A 15,717-nucleotide genomic window follows, 5' to 3' on the forward strand; every position below is an offset into this window, starting at 1 on the left:
ACCCGATTGGAGATCTCGGCGCCGGTAGCAGCCTCCATTGGCCAGGACGCCCGTCTAGAAAGGACCTGACTCCGCCCCGCGCGAGGAGGCTGAACCTTAGCAGTCCTTTTGTGGAATGTTTACACTAGAGACTGAAGTGCAGAGAGTTCCAGGGCCCGAAACAGGAGGGGGCGCGGAGCTCAGCACGCTGAGATCCGAAGCCCTGGGATTTGAAAGCGAGAGGCACCAGCACTACACCGTGGAGGATCCCTTACAAGGAAAAAAAAAAAAAAAAAAAGAAAGAAAAAGAAAAAGAACCTCATTCTATCCAGTTCTCTCTACAATTTACATTTCCGCACTCTGCCTCCTTATAAACACAAATATCCGGAGCAACCGGATCCGTACAGCTCCTATCAGTACGTACAGAATTAAGAGCTGGAGACCAAAGCCGAAAAATAGCCCCAGTGGTTGCCAGCGCGCTGCTAGGGGTGGCTGCACACTTCTAACACCAACAATCCCTAAACTTGAGTATGCAGTCCTAAGAGGGCGGAGATAACCAAAAAGAAGGCAGGGCCCTAACAGCCACCGCCCTGGCAAGCCTCCGGAAGGCGGAGCATGAGGTGTAAGGCGTTTGCGATCTCCCGGGTAGATCTGGAGGCATACTCCGACTCGAACTGAATCAGAAGACCAAACAGGCCACAGTATAAATGAACCTTCACCCCACGCTTCATACAAAGAATAAAAATTCCACAGTTGATGACAAAAGATAAGAATGGCTGTTCACCTACTCCTTTGGCCAACAAGTGTTAATGGCAGTCCCTAAGCCCTCTCTGTGTAGGTTATAGTACTTCAACCGCACAGAGACAAAGTGCTTGCAATGCCTAGGTTGCTTTTATTTATTCACCAAATGAGGCGGAGAACGGACGCTGGCCCTGCTTTGGGGGGCGCTCAAGGAGCGCCAGGAAAGGAGGGGGCGGGACTAGAATTTTCCCGCTCTCTGGCAAAAAGGCTACTCCCCCGAGAGCCCTGTCAGTCCCCAAGTGGCAGGCCCCAGGGAACCCGCTCCCAGGTCCTATCTTGTCCTCCCTCTGCAATCCAGCGGAGACCGCAACGAAACCAGCGCTGGCAACAGGTGGGCCTGACTCCAAGGATGGCTTCCAGCCGCAAGGACAAGGCACTGAACTGTGAACTCCATGAGTAGCTAACAGATGAAAGACAAGCCCTGCCCAAAGACGGAGCTCTAAAAATAAGTCACACCAACGAAAGCGACCCTCGAGTCAAACCTCTCTGAGGTTAGGAAGAAGCGACACTTATACAGAACTTATGGAGGGTATCTTTCACTCTGGGCCGTCCCCTGCTCCCTGGACTGGGTGCCACACGACGTTCCACCTAGACGTCAAGAACCACTTCGAATCCAAGCAGGATTGGGCCGCCCCCGACTCCTCTGCCAGTAGGGAGTGAACCACCCCGGACCTTGCTTAAAGCACCCAGGCCAAGCTTAGGGTGCTCAGAGTTTTAGATAAAGCCACCTACGGACAAGCTGCCAGCGTCCGCGGCGTTCTCAAGTGAAATTCAGGGCGATCTCGAGGAAGTCAAGAGGCGCGGGAACGGCCAGGCCACAGGGTCAGAACTTTAGTAATTGGCCCGGAAGGCCAGATCCACCCCTCCTCCCCAACCGTGCAGAACCCCTGGAGCCGAGGCCCCCGAAATCCACTCAAGCCGTTAACCCCTAACTTCATCGCAAAGCTACCAGATCTCGAGCCTTAGAGGAATCATTGTGTGCCTTTCAGCTCTCTTCGCCCCCCTACCCCCCCCCCCCCCCCCCCGCCGAGGACTCCAAACCCGGGACTTCCGGGCGGGAGGACAGTTCGAAGGAGCAAGGCGGGACTCACACATGTGCGGAGCGCGCACACAGGCTAGAGGAGGGGGCGGAGTACAGGGGGTGGACTTCCCCCTCCCAGCTCTCTCGGGCGGAGGGGCGGAGACTATCCATCTCACCAACCAGGAGTGGGGGCGGGACCTTGCGCCTCACGTAAGCCGCAGGAATCCTCCCTCCGCCCTTCACGGAAAAAAATCCTAGCAACTTAAACTCCAGCCCGGCCTCCGATAGGCGGAGCTCGGGAGAATGTCATCCAGTCGAGAACCGAGAAGGAAAAAAGGGAGTCTCGCCCAGCCAGTGGAAGACAAGAGAAGGCGGGCCCTCTGGAGGAGCCCGAGGTGGGTGGAAGAGAGAGGGAAAGGCCCCGCCCCTCAGCTCCCCTCCCGGCGGGTTGCACAAGCGGCCGCTGGAGTAGATAGTAAACAGGCTAGGCCGAGGAGTGGAGGCAGGGGCAGCTCGGCGCTCCGTGGGCCGGGGCGCCGGCGCCTCCTCTCCCCGCGTCGCCCCACCCGACCCCGGCGGTTAGCGCCGGCGCCCCGCCTTCCAGCCCGCGGCCGCCATCCCGGCTGACAGGCGCGCCCCCCGCGCCCCTCCCCGCCCGCTGATGCATTTCCTTTTCCCGATTCCGAGCGTGGAGACTGTTTTCCCAGTTTCCGACCTTCACTGCCCCTTTCAGGCCACCCCCTCGTGGGCGCGCTCACACGCCCGCGCCCCCGCCCCCGCACCTTCAGCGGGCGAGCCGCACCGCCGGGGGAGGGAAAGGGAGCCGCCGCCGCCGCGGCCGCCCTGGGGTGGGCGGGGAAGGAGGCAGCTCCATGTTTGCAAGGGGATCAGCTGGGGCCGCGGGTCGAAGCCGCCACCGAGTTCCTGGAGGTTTTCCGCACCCCCGGGCCGAGTTCCGCGCGGGCTCGCGGCCTGGCGGGTTCCGGCGCCGAATGCCGGCTCTACTGCCACAGCCCGGGAGTTCGGAGAACACAGACCGGCGCTCCGCGGAGCTGGTGCCCAGGCGCGGGGGTCTCTTTCCGGTGCCCTCCCCCGCCGCCGGTCGCCCCTCCCGCAAGTCCGGCATTGCCCCCGCCCCCAGAGTCCATAACAACCGCGGCCCACGGCGCCCGCGCCTCTCGGATCGCGCCCACCGCCCCCTCCGCCAAGTTTGCGGACCGAAACAAAACCCTCCGGGCGGCTGCCGCCCTCGCCCAGCATGGTTAGCGGGGAAAGCTGCGGGCTCCGGCTCGCTGGCGAACTCCAGCTCTCAACCAACTCCGGCCGCCGCGGGCTCAGTGGGCCTGGCCCGCCGGGCTCAGGCCGCCGCCCCCTGCCGAGCCCGCGCGCCGCAGCCCGGGCTCGGTTCCAGTCGGCGTACGGAATATCCCCTATTTTCTTCTTTACAGTAATTTTTTAAAGGCATTCCAGGAGCGAGGGGGGGAGGGAATCTCCCCCTGCCCGCCCCTTACCCAGTCCGCCTCCGAAACCTACCGAAACCGACTGCTCGGTGAAATAAACTAGGCAGCGCGGCCGGCGCACTGGCGACCCGGGCCGGCCAACCCCCTCCCCATGAATCCGGCCCGGCTTGGAAATACACACACTGGCGAGCGGGCGGCGCCAAGAGCTCTCCTTCCTGGCCTGCCCCGCGCCTCCCTCGGCCGCCGGACTCCGAGCCTCCCCTAGCTCCGTCCTGGGGCCGACGGCGCCCGCACCGTGGCGGACCGGCCAGAGCCACTGGCCGGCGAGCTAGCCCCCCCAAACGCCCGAGATTGGGGAGACCAAATTAAAAGCAGCTGTTTAACATACCTTCCGAGCCAGGCGAGGAGTCCTGAATGGGGAGGAACGCCTCCCACGGGCCATTGGCTCCCCGGCCCTAGCGTCAGTCAGCCTGGGCCCGCCTCCTCCCCTCGCTCCGCCTCTTCCCCTTCATTGAACGCTCCCTCCCTCCAAAATACATTAAATAAATAAATTAAACTCGCCGCGAGTGGGAAGCGCATCCGTGGCAGAGGCCCCCATCTCTCCGGTCCCGCCCCCTCGAGTTTCTTGAGACCCGTGGACTGGAAGGAGACCTGAGACTCAGAGATCCGCAGGGCGGACTCGGAGGAGGAGCCAGCGGGGCTACCCGGCCCCACTTCCTTCGCACTCACACCCCATTTGGAGCTGGTAGGGGAGGTTGGTGGGGACATCCTAGCGACTGGCTGGAATGGCCCGACTCCCCAGGCTTTGTAACCTAGTCCGGTCCGGCCCTTCTGTTAGGCTGCTACCTAAACGAGTGGTGTGAGCGGTTAAGTCCCGCGTTCAGGCAACCGGCGCTGATCTGAGCACCTACCCTGGGTGAGGCAAACACATTCATACTGCACCTGCTTCTGAGTGCGAATACAGAGACTGGATGAGATGCTCTGTCTGTACCCTGCAAGGGCTCCAGACCTACCCGAGTTGATGTTACAGCAAGAGCTAAGTAAGGTAAGGCAGAAATGTCTATATAAATAAACATAGAAGCTCAGAGCAGGGAGATTCTTCCTAGCTGAGGAAAACTGGGAAAGTCTTCGTGGAGGAGATGGCTGGCACTCAAGGAGGGTCTTTATGCTTTCATCAGGCAGAAATGAAGGGGTCAAGTCATTTTTAGCAAAGGGCACAAAGGGGTAAGTGGAAAATATTGGTAAGGACCTTCAAATGTGGCTGTAGTAATGAAAATCAGGGTTGGAGAGATGGAATCAAACAGCAGAAAACTTTAATACCTGGTTAAAATTCTTAGACTTGCACAACATAATGTGCTAGCAGCATTGTCGCAGGACTACAGGCTCAGAGCTGTGGTTTAAGATGCTCAACATCCCAGGAGCTGGATTGGTTCTGAGAGTGGTTGAGTGAGGAGTGCCTATAAGCAGCAAGGTGAGGCACAAAGGCTATTGTAATACTGGGTTTGTAGACTACAGACATACATCTTCTGGTGGAAGGCGTAATACATGGTGGAACCAAGGGAAATTTTATTTTCTCTCTCCCAGCCACCCAATCCAGAAGGCCTTGCCTACCTTCAGTATCTCTCAAGTCAAAAACTCTCAGATCCTCCCATGAATCATTTGCTGTGTTTGTCCTAACTTCCAACCAGAAGTTGAAAGAGGCTACCCTACATCTCTGTGCTGAGCCTGGGGCCAGAGCACATGGAGTAAACAAGAAAGACCTGTGGATTGAGGCATCCAGGAAAGGAAGTTCATGTGGTCAATGTGGGATGGGCAGAATGTGAAAGGCTTTAGAGTCCTGTGGGCAGAGTGGGGCCTGATGCTAGTTAGGCTGTCCCAACAATTCGGATGATATGTAATGAGCACTTGACCAGAGTAGTGGCAGTAGGAAGCAAAAAGAATTAAAAAGGAGAGATGTATTTGAGAGGGGCCTGGGTGACTAATTCAGTTTTGATGATGGAGGGAAAGGAGTCTGTGGCCTGGTATGTGAAGAGGTAGTAGAGTTCGAGGCTAGTGGTTGGGTAATCTGGGTTCTAGACATAGCCTGGCCAGTGACTGGTGATATATTTTTAGGCAAGTACTTCTTCCCCTGGGCCTGTTTCCCTCCTGTAAAAGGAGGGTGGAAATTGGAGTAGAAAGGCAGGCTCTAAGGACCCTTCCCTCACTCAGCATCTATAGGGGAGGGGATTATCTAATGGGGAGGGAAGCTTGCCATTAAGGAGAGAGGACAGGTTGGAAGAAATACTGTTTTGGGAAGGACAATGGATCTCATGTGAAATGGGGACTAGAATTTGGGAGGTAGCTTGGTTGATGGAATCAATGAAGGAGAGGGTGTGGAGCGGGGAAGACCAGGAGATGTGGACTGTGTAGTTAGTGGGAGGCCCAGTACCTAGCAGGGCCACGGAGGTAAAGGTTCATTCTCAGACCAGGGGGCTCCCTAGGGTGAGAACCAAGTTTTTCTAAATCAGAATAGAAATCCCCTGATGTCTGGAGGCCCATCTCAGATTTCTACATTTTTTCCCAAGAGGTTCTGCCCTAGATGAAGGCATAACAGATACTGTGTGAATATGAGATGAGGCATAGTAGTAGACCAGAAAGAACATTAGTCTGGAAGTTGAATCCCATGTTCTTACTTAGTCTCTTTTTATTATCCATGGATCAGCCTCCTGTCCGGTACAAGAGTGTAACAGCAATCCTTGCCCTATTATGAAGATCAGATGTGACGATTAAATGTGCTTTAATACACCTAGTAAAGGTGTATTATATCTGAGCTTCTGTGGAGGCCAAAGGCCCAAGCATTTGACTGTAAGCCTAAACAGCAAGTGGTATACTGTGGAGGAAGTAATGGAACATTTGCAACCAGAATAGTTGCTCCACTCAGAGAACCAGATTTCGCTGACACTCTCTACCCCTTGAAGTGCACCCACCTGTGGCAGTCCCTGCCTGAACAGCACTCCCTAGATGGAGCTCCTTGAGGATAGCTGCTCTACCTAATTCACCTCTGAGCACCCAGTGCCCATAGTAATCAGGCACAGGAGGCCCCTTGGAAAGGGTCCAGGGATTATTGTTTCTGACTCAGTACTCTGATGACTACATAGGAGAAGGAGTCCCAGACTCTTTGGGAAAGTAAGCATTTGTTTTGGTAACACTGACCCTCCAGCTGCATTGGTCACATCCACCCTCCCGCTCCCCTACTCTGTCAGGACAAAACAGTGAATGGATACTGATGAGGGCCTGCCTTCGAGAAGTCACATTGGGAAGCCAGGTTCTGCGTCCTAGGAGGCCACTTCTGTGTGAGTTAGGGGTTATTATCCTAATTATAGTTGAGTAAACTGAGCAGTAGTGTGACTTGCCCAAGTCAAGCCTGTCTGGACCCAAAGCCTGAGCTTTGTCCACTCCCCCATGTGCTGTCTCTATACACCTAGGGCCCATGATCCACTTGGAACTTTTGGAGAAAAACAGCCTCCCTCCTACCACCTTACCTTACCACCCTAATTCCAAGGGCAATTTGTCCCCCAGATAGTTCCAAATGATTTCTGGTCCTTTCCAAAAAAATTATATTCCAAGAGGCAAGATATTTCTCCCAACCACATACATACATGCGTCCTTACCTCACACCACCACTCAGAACTGCCACACCTAGGACACCCTGTCTCACAGGCATCGCGCATGTGCGTATGTGCACACCCTCATTCACAGAAAGGACTCATTTAGTTCTTTAGGGTGCTTATGGTAGGTGGTGATGGAGACATTTAGGGCCCGCACTTCAGTGACTCTGCCAAAAAGGTGTCAGTGCCAGTACCCTGCTGACAGAACCCCTGCCAGCTGTAGAGGACCATTGCCAGTGTGGGAATACCCAGGTGAGGGGCATTTGAGGCTTGCTCTCCACTCCCCATCGAGACCTCCCTATAGGATCAAGGGGAAAAGCTCCAACTATTGGTCAGAATCCCAGTTTAGTCACCTGCTAGCTGGATGTCTTTTGCAAGTTATTTATCTTCTCAATTTCCTTTACCTATAAACTAAGAATAAGAATACCTACTTCAGTGGGCTGTTGTGAGATGAAAAATAAAGTGTGCCTGCGGTGCTTGGCTAGCTCAGTCTGTGGAGCATGGGGCGCTTGATCCTGGGATTGTGAGTTCAAGCCTTATATCAGGCATAGAGATTACTTAAAAAAAAAAAAAAAAAAAAGTATGCCTAGCATTTAGGCAGGGATTCACAGGCCTTTTTCTCCTTCATCTCCTCACCATCCCCTCTCATCCTGGCCTTTTACACCCAAATTCCCTCGTTTTGCAGTCTGAGAGAAGAGCCCAGGACTGGCCTAAAAGACCCCGCAGTGGGATTCTACTGTGTGAAGAAACCATTTCTCTGGCAAGCAACTGCCTTAGCTTGTACTACTCCATGTTTCTAATTTCTGGGTGGTTTGGAGGCTTGGAATTTTTTAGTGGGTTTCAAGATTGCTACTTACAGCCATGAAATGTCTTCCCTTCACTGAGCATTAATAAAAAATAAGTAGAACATTATGTTCCCCAGTTTACCTGGCTTTACATTTTCAAAGAAAAAAAAAATTTTTTTTTTTTTTTTGGTATGTCAGTTGTTTGGTGACTTTTTTTTCTTTTTTTTTGTAAAGCAGCAGGTTCCTTTGTCTGCTTGCAACCTTACTCAGAGTCCTAATATGGAAGAGATAACCGTGGGCCTTGCTGTGGTTGGAGACAGCCCAAGCACTGCAGTCTCCACTCTTTCACCTCCCATTCATACCACCTCCCTTTCAGCCCCTGCCCCGCGAGACCACGAGTGAACCTACATTTCCAAATCCTGTTCATTCATCCTAACTGCTCCCTTCCACTGACCAGGCTGGGAGAATACAACCTGGCCATGTCCTCTGTTACTTGTCTATTAATCAGAATAGTTCACAGGCTTTTTATCTTCTCCTTAACATTGGTAACTCCAAATGTCTCTCCTCTCTTCTTGCCCTCCTCCTTCTGTTCTCACCCACTTCCAAGACCTCCAGCTTTTATCTAAACTAAGTCTCCAGTTGACATCTCCAGCCTAGTATCTGTCCTGAATGTCAGACTCCATACGTCCACTGGCTGCTACCATAGAATAAGGTATTCATTCAAGTTCAGCGAAGCAAAGGAGACCCGAAGGGATGAAATGACTGACCTAAGCTCAGTTGAGCATCTGGCCAGTTTTGAGGCTTTAGACAACTACATTAGCTTAGAGAAATAGCCAGTTTCTGAGGTGGGGGGAGGGGTGGAAGGAAGTGAGCCTGGAGTTGTAAGGGGCACTGTGCCTTTTTTGACTACCTTCTATCTACATCTGTCTTTCTTTTCTACTTTTTTTCATCTCCATCTGAGTCCTAACAACCATGACAGACATATTACTCTGAACAAGTGAAAAAGCATCATTGTTCCCAATCTCCATTCAACACTTCTAGCTAGGATTCTGGTGTAGCTAGCTATGTCCACCTTGGCCTTGGCTGGAAAAAATATGGGTGCTTAAGACTGCAGTATGCCAGTGTAACTTAAAGAGAAGTTGAATCACTGTTGTACACCTGCAACTAATGTAACATCATGTGTCTGCTATACTCAATGAAAAAAAAAAAAAAAGGCTGCAGCATGCCAGATTTAGCTTATAAATAGATTTTTATAAAAGTGATGGTAAGTGGTGGAGGGAGAATAAACACTTCAACAGGCTTCTGAGAGTGCTGTCCTTCCTTTTGTAGTGAAGACCCAATCTCCTCTGTGGTCAGTTAAGAGTAACAATCCACAACACTTGATATTCACAACTGTTTTGATGGTAATTATAGGGCAGATACCCCCCAGAGAAAATCTGTTTCCCACCCTAGTGGGAGCTTTAGTTCCTGCCCTTGTTAAGAGAAAGGGTGGTCTGTGAGTAGTGACCAAGGACTAAGGCAAATGTAAGAACCTCAGCAGGGAACTCTGGGATCTTGGTTGGTTCATTCCTTGACTCTGACTCACCCTGTCAGCTCCACATGGAGTAGCACAGAAACCTTCAAGGCCCAGGCCTTGGCCTGGGGACTACCTGCTTTCTAAGTTGTGGGCCAAGTGGGATGGGACCTAAGACAATACAGGGAAGGGGCAGCAGCTTGAAAGAAGAGACTTTGAAAACAAGCTTAAAACTAGGGATTGGGAGTCAGAGCTGACCCAACCAGAGAAGGGCCAGATGGTTCCTCTACAGGAACTCACACTGTCCATCAAAGAACTAGCCCCTTAAAGAGCTGGAAGGCCTGTGGTAGTATCATCTAATGTAGCCGCTTCTTTTACAAAAAGGAAGCTAGGAGTTGGCTTGGGTTAAGTGGTGAGACCTCAAAACTACTTAAGAGCTCAGTCACTCTAGGAAGGCTTTCTTCCTGGCCCACTTCCCCCCAGGTCTCTGATCTGTGAGTTTCTGTGTGCATGTCTGCTTTTAATAGTCTCATCTCCCTCAAGCTACAATGCTAAATAGTCCAGTCTCCCAAGAACTGGTCCCAATCTGTCATTTACCTGCATGTGGGTGTCAGGGCACACTACTGCAGGAGTCCCATCCTAGCTGACAGGGACAGGCACGATGAAGGGACCAATGCTAAAGACAGTAAGTGGAAAAAATAGCACTCAAATGGGAAGAAGCCTGAGTTGTCCCACAGTGCTCTTCCCGGCCCCCCTGCCCAAACACTTTTTCTTTATCTTATGTTCTCAGCTGTATAGTCCAGCATTTGATAGTGGATTCTCTTGCTTTGTTCACCAACCTCCTGTGTGAGAGCCTTGACTTCCTGAACAGATCTAGGCTCTTTGTCTTCCCCTTTCTTTCCCTCTTCAAACACCTAGCTCAGGTAGGCTCACATTTTGAGAAGTCACTCTTCACAATGGTAAAAGCTACAAGTAAACTATGGCAGTAGGGGAAAGCTATTGATCCCTTGCTCTCAGATTTAGGAAACATCAGTTTGCTAACCTTCCTTAGAGTCAGGAACACAGACTAAGACAGTGTTTCTGGCCTGGCTCATCCTGTCACTCAACCACCTACCAGGCAGGACCCAGGAATCTGCGCTTTTATGGAGCTCTTACAAGTTATAACCTCACCAATCCTCAGATGTGCAACTCATGTATAACTTCAGAATTTGCAGAACACTTTGGTTACAGCCTCTTCAAACAAAAGACAGTTCAAGGCCAACTCCTCCAGATCTCTTATCATTAATCTCGTTTCCTCCACATTTTCCCAAACCCCTCTATTTCTCAGATTTCCCTGTTCACCTCTTATGCTTGCTTGCTCCCAACAGAACACACTCATCCCGGGAAAGGGTTGGCTTAATCTTTTGTTCTACACCTCACCTCTTGATTAAAGTAAAAAGCTCGAAAAATCTGTTGGGAGATCAGGAGATGGATCCTTAGAGGGAATCTAGTATAAGAGTTAACAACAGGTGGTTTCAAATCAGATGATCGGGGTTCTTGATTGGTTAATTAAATTTTCCTGTGCCTCAGTTTTGTTTGTTTATCAATACCTACCTCAAAAAATTGTTCTGAGGGTGGTGAATAGTAACTAGAAAGCACTTTGAACAGTGTGTGGAACAGAATTAAGGACCCAGTAGACGTTAGCTATCACTTTTATTTAAAAACACCCCAATATTTGCACACTCTCCAGGCCAGAACTGCCCCAACTGGGCAGGCGGTCACTGGTCAACAGGGAGTAGCTACATGGCATGGGGCATGGTACTACATGGACAAAGCTTCTGGTTCCATTCTGAGAGAGAGATGCAAATGAATGACTCAAGATCTTCCCACAAAGACCAGTGTACCCCTATGTATGGTGTTTCCTGCAAGAATGATCCCTTTGGTACTCTGCAGACCTCAGGATCCTACACCAGGAGGTCCTACCTGGGAGTATCAGTCACCAACTCTGTCACCCTATATGCAGCATGGGCTCAGGATCAACTACCTGGAATTTAGGAACAGCTCATACTCTGAAAGGAGAGCTAAAAAAAATTCCCTCTGGTTTCCAAGGACAAAACACTATCTTGATCTTTGAAAAAGAGCAACACAGTGAAGAGGCCAACAGCAAACCAACCTGAGCTCCAGTTCTACAGCAAATCATTTTAATCTTCCAAACCTTACCTTCCACATCTATATAGAAATAGAAGGGAGTGAACATACTAATCTCGCTCAATTATTTTCAGGTTTGAATGAGGTAATGGGGGGAAAAGCACCAAGCACACAGACTGGCACCCAGCAAGCCCTCAACTGGTGGTTTCCTTTGTCTGCCCAGAGCTAGGGCTGTGTTCTATGGATAAAGCAAATGGCTCTTAGAACTGAAAGTCTCAGATACCTAGGTCCCTCCCTGCCTCCCCAACCCTCCCAGATCAGCTCTTGGACCCCCTTCTCACCTTCCCGGCCCAGAATGCTACTAAACTGATGAAGCTAAAAGGGTTTGACCATGTTGGTATATTTATATGTAAATACAAAACTGTATCGCTCTAAGATATTGATATGAACATTTACAATTATTTTCTGAATCTGACTCAGTCCATTGATGTTAAATACAAAATGAAAAGATTGTAAAAATAAGAATATATACATTCAAAGAGCTTATTATTACAATATAAAATTATTGAGGTCTGATCAGCTGCCAACCTCATCTGGGATAGAAGGTTTAGGGGTTCCTGGGATTTTCTTGGGAATGTGGAGTGCTGGGGACTCTTGAATCCATCCCTGGCACATCAGGCTGGGCAGGCTGGGAGCAGACAGGGACAGGATGGGGGAATAGGGGGCAAACAGTGATTGCAGGCAACTGCCCTAGCCAGCCAGGGGTTAAGCATTATATTGACAGAGCACACCGAGCCCAAGCTCCAGGGTAGGCTGCTAGGCAGGAGGAGATGGGCGTTTAAGTGGACAGGGCCAAGTTACATAAGAAAAGGAACTTTCTAGCAGAATAAATAGGGGCCCCAGTTCATTCTCCTAAGGAGGGATGCTCATAGTTGTTTTCTTTCTCTCTCACACCTGGGCTCCCTCTCCTTTCTTCTAAGACTTCGTACCAATTGCTCTTGGCTCTGACTGCTCATCTTTACTCCCAGACCCCAAGCTCCAAGGGACAGAAAGAGTGAAGAGGGGTCTGGAGTCACAGTGGAGGTCTATTCCTCAAATTGGCAAAGTAAACAGAATAAAATCATTAGATAAGGGCAATTCATGCTGAGTTAAACCAGTGTCACCACAAATCAGAATTCTCAGCTCCAATATCCCAGAAAGAGATAAGTCATTATGTAAGAATGAGGGCCTGTGGCAGGAGCATGAGGGGTGAATATATGTGTGTGTCCTCTTCTCCACTCTGGCGTCTGACAAGAGACATGATCCCCAGCCCCAGCTCGTCCAGGATAAACAGTAGGGTCCAAGAAGCAAAGAGTCCTGAACTGCAACACGGAGCCCCAGGAAAGTCTACAAAGGAGTATCTCTGTGTATATGTATTTATAGAATACGACCATATTATCACATACAATATATATTATATACACACATACATATGGACCCATACACATAAGTGCGTGCGCACACGCGCATACACACACACATACACACAGAATGACAGAAAAGACTGGAATACACGCCCTAGGTATAAACGTGCTTGGCACTCGGGACGTTCTCTAGAGTATGTAACTTGGTCAAGCTCTCTGGGAAGGAAGGTGGATGCTCACCAAACCTCCCCATCAAATCCTAGCAAAGGGAAGGAATGGGAAAGAGACCTTGAGAAGGGGAACGGCATTGGGAAAGGGGGGAGGGAGTTTCCTTCCCCACTTACCTCGGGGCCCCTGGCAAAAACCAATAGCCACAATTTGGTTTTAATAAGGCACAGTTCGATAGCAGGTGCTGGGAATTAAGAACACATTGCTGCTGGACCCTTCTAGTGGCAATTTCACCACAACTATCTAGCCAAAGGGAAAGGCTGCCTTGCGTGCACGAGTGCGCCAGGAGACACGAGGAAGAGGTTGGTCCATTGCTTCAGCATAACTGATGGCAACCTATAGGCTCAGCGGTGTCCAGGGTAGTTTAAGGAAGGCTGGCCAGCACGTAGGAGGATCGTGGGACAGTTACTGACCCTCCATGGCCAGGAGGTTGTGACTGGAGGGCACCATGCCCTCCCTCTCTGCAAACTCCAGGATTGCCTTGTAGCAAAAATAGTACTGCTCAGGGGTCTGGATGCTGAAGGCCCTCTGGGTCCTCATGCGGGACACCGTCTGGAACACGTTAAGGGTGCCAAGCTCCTCCAGCTGTGCCAGGCAGATGTCCAGTGAGCAGAAGGTACCTGAAGGAAGGAAAGAAGTGGTCATAACTGGTCTGTCTCTCCTGTCTATCCTTCCCTCTACTAAACGACCCAGACAGGCTGGAGGAATGAATTCAAGGGCAAAGTGCCTCATGGTACGTAGCCAGGTGGCCTTAGGACTGAAAGGATTCAAGGAGGAGGTCACTTTGGAGTGTTGGGGGTCCAGAGGAATGAGAAGCCTCTTGACTCAAGACAGTACAGCAGGTAACAGGAAGAGAAGGTGGGAAGGTGACAGAGAAGAACTACCTGCTTCAATCTTAGACAAGACAGAATGACAGCATTCCTATACCAGGGCCCTAATTTTTCAGAGACTCCACAACTCTTCCACAAAGACCTAACAGAAACCTATTCTTTCTTTCTCCCAAAGTGACCTCTGAGCTACAAAGACTAGCAATCCCTGCAATGCACATCCCTTAAGGTAAAAGCTGCTAACTAGCTCTGGAATGACAGCACAGCTTGGGGTGGGGATCTCTTTAGGGAGGGGGATGAGAAGGAAGCAATAGCCCAGCTGAGCTCTCTGGAACATCCAGGTGACAGTGATGGGGCCAGAAGATAATCATGCTGATGGGATGTGTAAAGCGTCAAGCCCTGGCCTCTGAAGTATATATTGTGGCTAGCACAGCTGGTGCCAGGGATACCAAAAGGACATTAAAGAGGAATTTTTCATGGCAGTTCACTACTGATAGATCAAATTCTCACAAATTAGCGACTAAGAGCTTTGTTATTTCTCTCCCATCTTTACTACCCCTGGATGCTCTGTAAGCTGCCATGTCATCAGGTATATTACCTGTCCTGCCTATGCCTGCGCTGCAGTGGACGACAATGGGTGGTTCAGGGCACTGCCCTTTGGAGCGCGCTGCCATGCTGCTGACAGCCAGCCTCTGCTGCTTCCGGACTACTCTCAAGAAGTCTATGAGAGAAGCTGCCGAGGAAGGGACACCATAATCTGGCCAGCTCAGGAACTGAAAGTGGGTCACCTGGCGTTTCTGCCGCTCCTTGGATGAGAAAAGAAGCAAAAGTTAATGAGGTCATTTCAGCTTACCCCTGACTACATTTGGCTTTTCTAGTTTCCCAATTCCCTGGTATCCTCACCGAGGTTCCTGCCTACTACCCTCAACTTTCTCCACAATTGCTTTCCCACAAGCCTAAAGGAAAGGTTAACTGTCTGAATAGGACAGAATTCCCTAGGTAGGACCCAGATTTCTTGTAAGTTTTGTTCCTAAGTAATGCCACTGTTGCGCTGAGACAACAATGGGTATATTGGCTCTGAGCTGAATATCCATATCCCGTTCCCAGGAAAATGAAATTAACTTACAAGCTGCCTAGATTTCTGCCTATTCCCTCTGGAAATTTCCTTTACCATAAAAGTTCTCCCCCAGCTTAAAAACCGTGAGAAAATAGAAACTGGGATTTACCTCTATGTTGTGAATTTCTAGTGTTGTTTTCTTGTAATGGTTCATGTTCTCCACGCCTAGATTGGTCACCGTGAGGAAGCCAAATTTGATCCGAGAGTCTCTTTCTAATGGCCAGTACTGGCCACACTTTCTCCTGCCGCCCTCCTCAAACCTGAAGACAACACAGAGCAAGGTAAGCCTTCCATCCTTCCTCTCCGCAGCAGAAAGCTATGATCTGCTGTACCCCGAAGAGCAATGTCATCTCTTGTGTAGCTTCTAACTTACACCTATGCTTCTTGGCAGAAAACGTGGGAAACCTTCATTCTAAACAGAGGTAGCAACAGCTAACGTTCTTGCATATACACATTTAGCAGACATTTATTGGGTGCCTGTTATACCATTTCATGACCTGAGCCTTGAAAGCAGAGGCTTTAACCCACTGAGCCACCCAGGCGCCCCCTCACTGCCCTGTAGTGGCTCGAATGCTCCCAGGTGGTACTTCTTGTACTACCACCTCTCCGAAGCAAAGGTGGTTGTGACTGTGCCATGAGAAAGGGAACTGAGCAAACATTTTCATTAACATTTTTCTCCTCATCTGAAATAGGTTCTAATTATCATAATGATAATGATGATACTAATGAATTTGTAATTCCTCAAGTTTTGGCAGATATGTAGACCAAAATTTCAAAAGGATTCCTTTCATCAAGAGCTTCCTGCCTGA

General features: G+C 50.3%; 2 protein-coding genes across 3 annotated transcripts in view; both read right to left on the bottom strand.

Annotated features, from left to right (window-relative positions):
• SIN3A (SIN3 transcription regulator family member A) overlaps positions 1 to 3,739 on the bottom strand; it is a 73,003-nt gene extending 69,264 nt beyond the window's left edge. For both annotated transcript variants that reach the window (XM_032865101.1, XM_032865098.1), the window contains exon 1: positions 3,650 to 3,739. In XM_032865101.1, coding sequence (XP_032720992.1) covers positions 3,650 to 3,703 — 54 coding nt within the window. In that variant the 5' untranslated portion in view covers positions 3,704 to 3,739. The remainder of the gene's footprint in view (positions 1 to 3,649) is intronic.
• An 8,974-nt stretch (positions 3,740 to 12,713) lies between these two features.
• PTPN9 (protein tyrosine phosphatase non-receptor type 9) overlaps positions 12,714 to 15,717 on the bottom strand; it is an 81,901-nt gene continuing 78,897 nt past the window's right edge. Inside the window, exons 11-13 of the mRNA XM_032865102.1 lie at positions 15,018 to 15,168; positions 14,390 to 14,597; positions 12,714 to 13,584 (exon numbers count right to left, since the gene is read on the bottom strand). Of these exons, the coding sequence (XP_032720993.1) occupies positions 13,370 to 13,584; positions 14,390 to 14,597; positions 15,018 to 15,168 (574 nt within the window). The 3' untranslated portion in view covers positions 12,714 to 13,369. The remainder of the gene's footprint in view (positions 13,585 to 14,389; positions 14,598 to 15,017; positions 15,169 to 15,717) is intronic.

Source organism: Lontra canadensis, unplaced genomic scaffold, assembly GCF_010015895.1.
Source record: "Lontra canadensis isolate GAN:19392208 unplaced genomic scaffold, GSC_riverotter_1.0 scaffold28, whole genome shotgun sequence".
NCBI classification, from domain to species: Eukaryota; Metazoa; Chordata; class Mammalia; order Carnivora; family Mustelidae; genus Lontra; species Lontra canadensis.